A 9,425-nucleotide genomic window follows, 5' to 3' on the forward strand; every position below is an offset into this window, starting at 1 on the left:
CCTGAATGAAGTCAGACATTTAGACATGACTGTGCCCTAGATATGAAAATACTGGAGGCTTAAAAATTGGATATACCTCAAAGTAAGCAGTTGTCCAGTATTTAGAGAAAAGAGCTATGTGATAGAATTAGTAACATACTTAGAAGATATAGGCACACAGTTTTCTTTCCCAATGTCTATATATTCCTACACAGGAACTCATGGCACCAAAGAGCAAATTTAGTTGCAAACATTTTCTAAGCCAGTCTGTCAGTCCAGTTTTCTGCTTCACCAAGAAATGAAAAAGCTGCTACTTTCATAAGGAAATCATGCTGCTTCTGTTTAGCGTCAGTATTAAAAACTCAAGGGAATGCTGGCAACCCTTTTGAGACCCTGACTGCCATGGGTAACTGGTGGTCATTACATTTCTTTCAACTTGGTAAGACTGAAAGCCATATATTTTCTTAGTGTTTCACTGATTTTAAGATGAAAAGGATGCAATTAATTTCTTTTAGTTTTGTTTTTTTTTAACAACATTACTTGTCGTAAAGGTAAAATATAGCACATGTTTCTCACAGTTAACTTCATTTTTGTTTTCTGTCCAAGTTGGATAATGGAGACGAGCAAGCAGCCCAGATCAGGCGTGAACTAGATGGACGACTACAATTGGCAGAACAAATGGCAAGGGTAAGTCTCTTTCATGTACCAAAAACATCTTCATGCGAGACTGAGTAGGACAATATATAGTTTGTGTTTCCAGTTTCTGATTCTAAAATTAAGCAGAAGACCATCTGAAAACAGTCTGGCAGATACATTTCTTTCTGCTGTGGCATATCTGTGTCAAGAGGGGTAAGGAGAAAGCAAAACTTGGTTTTGGAGTCATACACTGTGTGATCCTATGTTTCCTTCATCGATAAGTCCAGTGGTGAAACAAAGATTATGTTATTTACACATTTGGGATTATGTATTTTGGAACTAAAGTAAGTCATCTTTTATATACATTACTGCATTGTGCTGTGCTTATGGTATAACAGTAATGTTTATGTCTTACTACAGGTTATATGTAATATACTTTTAAAGTATATATAATATACTTTATAGATTAAGTCTTATCTTCATAATGGTTATATTGGTATTGCAAGCAATGAAGTATGAGTGAGTCTTGTATGATTGGGTAAATTATAAATTCTTTTTCTAAATTTTAGAAAGCCAAGCCTATTTTTTTCTCATATAACTTGTGTTTTATTTCAGTGGACACAATTATGCCCTTCTATATCAAATATCACAGATCAGAATTGGTATTGTCCCCAGCCATGTCTTACTAAATTTTGGGGAAAGACTCCTTTTTCTCAGAAAGGCAGTGTCAAGTCTCTTCAATTTTCTGTGAAGCTTGGGTTTATAATCAAAGTTGTTCAATATTCCTGTGTTTGCTCTCTTGCCTTCTTGCCTTTAGCTCCAAAAGTTACCAAATACTAGAAGCATGTATGTTATACTCTGTGTGTGCAGAAAAAAGTATATTTTATTAATATTATATTATTTGTAAAATAGGTAAGATTGGCTTGTTTCTTTAAAAGGAAGAAAATGTAATTTAGGTCTATGAAGTTCATAAATAACAACTTGGAGGTTTAATCTTCCTGAAAAAGAAAATACTGTCCATAAAAGTTTCCAATTCATTTTAAAGCAAGTGAAAATTATGAGCACTATTTAAACCATGTAAATCTTGTTCATTCTGTCTCTAATGTACACAGCTGTAGATTTTCTAACAAAAAATGTTATTTATCCATTTTCTACCCAAACCATTACTGGAAAATTGTCAAGGCTGCCATGGTGTTAACTGCACGGTTTTGCAGAGTAAGAAACTCCATGTCGGATATGGTACATTCAAGTCACAAATGAGAGTTTTTAAGCATCTCTTTTAAACTACATAAATTGCGGGGTTTCTTCGTGGTGCTAAGGAGTTAGGTTAATCCTAATTCAGGCAGCTGTGAGAACTCTTAAAGTCATTTAAGCCTAAGCAATCAAATGCTGCAAAATATGAACTTTATTCTCAGAGCTTAAAAATAAATTAAAAAGCTTTTTGATACTGGATTATGTATTCTAGCATTTTTGTTGGTAAAGAGAAGGGTTTTTAGTGATTACCTGCCTGTAAAAGAATTATTAAAATGCACTTTCTAAAAGTTCTGCACAACTAAAGAGAAATCTCTGCATAAAGCTTTTTGTTGTTGTTGAGGTCTCATTCATGGCTCCTATAATACTTTACTTGCTGACTTTAAAAATTGTTAATTATATATGAGAAGTTTATTTTAGCAGAAAAGATAATTTAGCCTATTTAATGGAGGCAAGAACCTTAGAAATATGTTCATCTATGACAGAAAAAAATGAATGGGTAATTTATGCATCTACTTGCCCATCTCTTTCTTCATATGACTAAATTTAAGTAGTTCAAATCAAAATATATATGACCTAATATGGTTTTCTCCCTATTGTAACTGGTGCTATGCTTTTCTAAGGCAAATATTTATGTGATCCTAAGAAGAGACCACCCATTGTCTTTTCTCCTTGATAAATACATCCTGAAAATCTGTTTTACTACTCTCAGGATCCAGATGTAGAGGCTAGTGTGTACATCAGCTCGATCAGTGTCTCTCATCTGTCCTCAGGGCCTTTGTTTCAGGATGTATTCCCAGTACGTTGCAATCAGAATTCCCAGAACTCCAGTGTTGTGCTGGGGGATGTGTTCTTCAGACAGTCTGGGCTTTTCAAATCAGTTTAATTGCATTCCTCTGCATACGCACTAAAAAATAGTGGAAAACCTCCACTGTTCTTCTTGTGTCTCTAAATTATTTTAAATATTAAGTGCAATATTTGAGCAATTTGTTACAAATTCACCATCTTAAAAAAGCAAATAAAAGGGTGGGAAAAGCATCTTAACAAAAGGAAAGATCTTTTAACAACATAATAAGAGTCTGTCTTCTCTGTCTTCTGTGTTGGCATATATATATTTGAATGATCCTCACAGATACGGTACAGTTTGAAAAACACTCTGAAGTGAGGGGTTTTTTTGGCTAGAGCACCCTGAACCTGTCTCTGGCTCTGTACTGCTGTACTGTGACAGACCACTGGGCTTGCTGCAGGTGTTTTGGGTCACAGTCAGCTTGGTTGGTCTTCTTTATTGAAACAAAAATTATAAAGGTTTTACATTAAAACATTTTTGTGATACTCCTGATAACAACTGACAATATAAATTGTCTGGTTTAGGAGCAAAGTGACTACCTTTGCAGACAATACATGGGGAGCAGTGTTTGTGTCTCATTTATACATAAAACGTATATTTTAGAATAATTTATTTGTTTCTCATTTATACATAAAACGTATATTTTAGAATAATTTATATTTTTAAGTGACATATTTTTCCAAGCTGCCCTATATTCAATATCGGGAAGAATCTGTGAATAAAATTGTCTCTGTGCATGTTCATATGTGGATTACATGTGTTTACATTTTCCCTGTCATAAATGCAATATTTAAACACTGTCCTAACTCCTACGGATGAAAAAAGTTATTTTTAAGTTCTCACTAGCACTTATGTTTAAAATAATCCCTTGCATACTAATTCAGCATTACTTTCAAAACGAATGACCTATTATTAAAAATAGAAATATACAATGTCATCATTGTAGTTTAACAGCTTTATGTTAGAAGCACGAATGTGATTGACTTATTTTTGGTAGCATGGGAAATGGATGAAGTAACAAAATGATTAGCGGATGGTTCATTTTGTCAACTTATAAAATATTTTAAGGTAACATTAAAGGTAAATTGTCAATTGATACACTTAAAACACATGCATTAGAAATATGCAATGTGTGCATATTCAGCCTGGCTTTATAGTCAAATGATTCAAGGGGCAAGAGGAGGGGCAAGAGTTTCCATTTTTACAAATGCTCCTTTAATTTTTTGACATTACCAAAGAGTTATTTTTGTCTACTGTTATTATTGTCTACTACTATTATTTTATCTACTACTTGAGGAATAAGGTGGAATTCTCAATTCAAATTACATTTCTTCCTGTCAAAATTAACTGTATTTATTGGTCGGTATTAGCCTTCCCCTCACTGTTTTGAAGATGTAAAAATAGACACTGGAATTAAAACTTTTATTGTTATTAAATACTTCTTAACTGAGGGCAAATCAGTAAATAAACATGATGTATAATATGGGATGTTTTTTTTTTCCTCCCTAACTTTTAAAATATATCTTCCAAGGAAAGAAAATTCCCGAAATTCGTAACAAGAGAAATGGAGAACATGTACATAGAAGAGTTGCGGTCTTCAGTGAATTTGCTGATGGCAAATTTGGAAAGTCTTCCAGTGTCTAAAGGTGGGCCAGAATTTAAACTGCAGAAGTTAAAGCGATCACAGAATTCTGCATTCTTGGACATCGGAGATGAAAATGAAGTTCAGCTGTCGAAGTCTGATGTGGTTCTCTCCTTCACATTAGAGGTAATCAGATACTTCACAGAAAACTTGCTATGATTTAAATTAGAATAATATCTATGTCTTGATACTTTTTTGTTATTAGTCCTTCCTTGGTAATTTTAAAATTTAATGTGCAAAAAGTAAATTATTCTTTGTCTCTTTGGTAATTAGGAGTTAGAATACAGCTATATGATGTATTTTCCCTTTGCAGCAGTAGTTGCATTTGGGTCCATACAGCGGTGTGGGCAGTTGAATCTCCCACACAAATGTAACTTCAAATGAATTCCAGTACATTAAATACCTAAGGATACTTTTGAATGTGATAATGAAACACTGCTGTTATCAAGAACAGAGAAATTACTTATCCCGCTGTATGCAATTTTCATATTACTAGCTAATAATATAAAAGCCCCGCATCAACTTTTAAAGAGTAGTAAGATCCATCATCCTGTATGCCAAAAGTACTAGTTCATCAAGCATGTAAAACTGGAGTGCAGGCCGTAATGAAATATATGAAATAATAAAGTAGTTTTCAAACTTTGCTGAGTCCTATGCTTCTCCATCATATTTTCTGTGTCTGCCTTAAATGAAATACCAAGCCTGGAATGCTCCATAAATAGAAATAACAAAGACTAGTTCTGAAGCACCTAAAAGGTACCTGAAAAGCTTTGTCAATAGTATTTTCTGTCTTCAGGAAAGTTAGCTTGGTGAGGGATAGAAGAAGAAGAAAAAAAGCTTTCTCTGTGCCTCTAGAGAGAATTATTAAATATGTACTAAAAGTGATGTGATATCTTTGGGAAAAGTACAGTAAGACTGAAACAATCATGAAGTGAAAAATGGCAGAACGTACAATTTCTGGTAAATTTGGAAGAGCATTGCTTTGTTTACAGCCCTTCCCCTCTCACTCAGAAATGTAGACTATTAAGTCTGGTAAACTTTGCTTTTTTTCCCATCACTGATAAAGAAAGCACACAGATGTTGTGCAAGGTTAGTAATCTATAGTTCCTTCTTTGCAAGGCAAAGAATTGAAAGTGTTAGTCTACACGTAGCAGTTTTTAGTAGCGCAAATTTTCATTTGAAACACAGTGTTAACCTTATAAGTTGAGTTTCATGATGCACAAGAATGTGCATATCTTACTCTTGGGAAGCTAAATCTCAGAGGATATAAAGGCAAAAGGAAACAACTGAACTGATATTCATTTAGACTGAAACATGGAAGATCTGCTCTTTTTTATGCAAATGGACAAATAAGAAAAGTTGGTGGCATTTCCTTGGAGACAGTACTTGATTTTTGGAAAATGTGAGGTCATATGTGCACAATTTAACATTAGTTTAATAATGGGGAAACATATCCATGTCACATCTTATGTGGTGTGACTTAACTAAATTTTAGGGTAGCCAGCAAGATCCCCATGGAAGGCTGATACAGAGGCATGTGAACAAACAGGAAATCCGTAACATGTCTAAACATTAGGTCACAGTATAAGAACTCAATGATAATTTCATGGCGGGGGGAAAGTGGCTGGAGTTCATACTGCCACTGCATGTTTTTATTAAGACAGAACAGGAAAAGCTGATCGTAATATTTATAATGTTCTGATGGGACTGGACCTTGCTGACTAAGACAAGAGGCACCCCTGTGCATCTCTGCAAGCAGCAGTGGCTCTTTTTGCTAGTTGGATGTTTCCTCAAATAGCCTGTTTGCAGAAATTTGTAAAATAAATAAATAATATATCAAAGTAGTAGGAGAAGACTTAATCACTTATGTTCTTCAGCTGTTGGACGGTTTCAGAAATAGTCAAGAAATATTTAGGAAGCTGTGTATCAGCTAATGAGCTAGTAAATCAGCTAGTGACAGTTTCCTTCCTAATGAAGTGCAACTTTTTTCCATTGCTGGAATCCAGAATGCTGCAAAAGACAAATGTACTGTGCAATTAAATTGGAAACTCAAGGAAAAAGTATTAACTTAAAAATGAATAAACATTAAGTCTGCATTCAACAAAGACATACATTTGGCATGTGGAAAGATCATATAGGCAGTGTTAGCTAGAAGGATCTCTAGTGCAGTCTGTCAGTGATCATTGCTCACTTTGATAACTACTTGAATTCCTGGACCATGAGAGATAGAGAAATGATTACATCATTCTCCCTGAATTGCTGTTATTATTTATAAATTGTAATAAGCATAATTTATGAGTAATGTAAAAATGTTCTAAATGATCAGTGACTGTCATCTCACTGTAATGTTACCAAACTAGCAATTTTACAAGACATCTAACTATTGCTAAGGTTCTGGGAGTTTTACAGTACAAAGCATTTTACAGCTAGGGTTGAAGTCTGGCTTAACATATTGAATTGAAACAAACTGGCAAATATGCAAACAGTTTAATAGCAAAATATTTTAGTAGTTGCTTGCTGATCTAAGAAACCAATTGCCCCTAATGAGACCAAAAGTAGTCATTAATTTTGTCAACTTTAAAACAATGAATTCAGTTTATATGGTGCTGGTTTTGGTGGCAGAGGAGGGGCCTGGGGTGACTCCTGTGAGAAGCTGCTGGAAGCTTCGCAGCCACCTCTGGCTGATTCTGAGCCAATCAGTGCCTCTACAAATGATATATTTAAGAGAGATGCAGTGCATGGCCTGGCCTCAACCAATGTGACCCCAACACAGGCAGCATGGGCCGGGTCCAGCCTGAGCCTAAGTCCTGCTGCAGCACCAGCCCAAGAGCTGGGAACTCTTCAGGAATCAGCCGAAGAAACCTTCAGCGGAGAGAGGAGTGGGATGTGAGGGAAACAACTGTGCAAACACTAAGGTCCGTGAAAAAAGAAGGGGGAGGAGGTCACCTGGAGCACAGATTTCCCTGCAGTCCATGGTGAGATGGCAGGTTGACCCACCTGCAGCAGTGGAGAGATCAGAGAGGTAGCAGAGATCCACCTACAGCCCATGGAGGCCCATGCTGGAGCAGGTGGCTGTACCTGAAGACAGTGACTCCATGGGAAGTCCATGCAGGAGCAGTCAGTGGGAAGGACTGCACTCTGCAGATGAGACCCACACTATAGAGCAGTTTGTGAGGAGACTGCAACTCATGTGAAGGGCTTACATTGGAGAAGTTCGTGGAGGACTGTCCCATGTGGGAGGGGCCCCACATTGGAGCAGAGGAAGAGTGAAAGGAGCCCTCCTTAGGCCTGAAGAGGAAGGATTGGCAGAAACACCATGTGATGAATTGACCATAACTCCCATTCACCCTGCACTACTGAGGGGAACAAGGTAGAGAAATTGGGAGCAAAGCTGAGCCCAGGAAGAAGGGAGGGGTAGCAGGGAAGGCATTGATTTTAAGATCTGGTTGTATCTCTCATTATTCTCTTCTGATTTGACTGGTAACAAATTAAATTGTTCTGTTTTCCCCAAGTCGAGTCTGTTTTGCCCGTGACCATAATTGGTGAGTGATCTCTCCCTGTCCTTGTCTCAACCCACGAGCCTTTGGTTATATTTTCTTCTCCTCATCCCACTGGGGCAGGAGTGAGCGAGTAGCTGCGTGGTGCTCAGTTGCCCGCTTATTTTAAACCACAACAAATAATCAAGCAAATATTGGTTTTCATGTGTAGTTCAGTTGAGGACAGCTTCTCTGCTGATTGAATCATCTACATTTTTTCAGTTTTTTCTCATAGGTCCAAATGGGACTGGAAAGCAAAGCAGCTTTTTCAAGGCAGGCAGGGAAACCTGACTTTTTTCTCACATCTTCTCTGAATTAGAAACATCCAAACTGTAAAAATTCCAATAATTTCACACCGTGACAAACTCTAACATTTATAAAAGGCAGAGAGCAGTTGAAGTAGGACTGCATTTGGCTCTTGTGAGCTAGAACTGAGTAGCTCAGAGGAGCTGAAAAACTATGGGATCTGCCAAGCTCAGAATTTCCCTGGTGAGGGAATTTAGCAAGGCACAGCTGGTAGAGGTGGCTTTTTTTCCTTTCTCTTTAACATCCCCATATCCATGCCGAACCTGACTGCAAAAAGTGAGCTGGAAGAAGGAAAAGGGGTAGGCAGCAGGCAGAAAAAAAAATAAAGCAGGTGATAGCGATGCTCTGACCTGCCTCATGCTCAGCACAACACCAAACTGCTTCTGAGACTCAACCTCCGGTGTCACAGTACAATGATTAACCTTTCAAAATGTGATCAGTGCCCTTACTTGTCTTGTTTACAGTCTGACTTTGTAACCTCTTCATTCTGTAAATACTTATTTGGATGACTGTTTATAAAGATACATTTCCTTGTGTATTAACATTTATAATTATATTTAGACATTAGTCTCAAATTCAACTGCTAGCATTTAAATTATGGGTTGGAGTGAGTTTTTGGTCATTGTCCAAGTAGAAACACAGCAAAAATGTCAATTTCTACTATATGTTGTTGAAAGTGGGAAAAGGTGGCAAAATTAAAACTCTTTCCTGTCTGTGAAGATTTGAGTGGGGTTTGGGTATTGTTTTCTTTTTCTTCTTTTTTTTTTTCTTTTTCCCCTGCATGGGGTTTAGTTCTGCAATAGCTATGTGATATATTGTTTTCTGAAGGATAAACTATTTGGTTTCTTTTCCTCAGATTGTTATAATGGAGGTGCAAGGTTTAAGGTCAGTTGCTCCCAATCGAATTGTCTACTGCACCATGGAAGTGGAAGGGGGTCAGAAGCTTCAGACGGACCAAGCAGAAGCTTCCAGGCCACAGTACGTCACTCTGCTATCACTGCATCCACCATCTCTTTCCTTCATATAATGGAAGAGCCTCACTGAGTATCTTTACAGATTTTATATTTAAGTTAGCACGAGGTTATATGAAGTTTTGTCCTGAGCAGTTATCTTAAATTCTTTCTGAAAAATGAAAATACACATCATAGTTGTTTATGGTGAAGTAAATACAAAGTGTGAAAGCTGTCCAAATAAATGCCATTGAGTGTGTGAGGAAAAGAGCTGGAGA

General features: G+C 36.8%; 1 protein-coding gene across 1 annotated transcript; it reads left to right on the forward strand.

The window, feature by feature from the left end:
* Nucleotides 1–554: 554 nt before the first annotated feature.
* LOC104543456 (calcium-dependent secretion activator 2-like) lies at nucleotides 555–9,175 on the forward strand (the record flags this gene model as incomplete). Its single annotated transcript, XM_010188074.1, has 3 exons — nucleotides 555–666; nucleotides 4,245–4,481; nucleotides 9,054–9,175. Coding segments are annotated over exons 1-3 (368 nt in total), but the record flags the coding sequence as incomplete, so codon positions are not given.
* Nucleotides 9,176–9,425: the final 250 nt, after the last annotated feature.

Source organism: Mesitornis unicolor, unplaced genomic scaffold, assembly GCF_000695765.1.
Source record: "Mesitornis unicolor isolate BGI_N332 unplaced genomic scaffold, ASM69576v1 scaffold50647, whole genome shotgun sequence".
NCBI classification, from domain to species: domain Eukaryota; kingdom Metazoa; phylum Chordata; class Aves; order Mesitornithiformes; family Mesitornithidae; genus Mesitornis; species Mesitornis unicolor.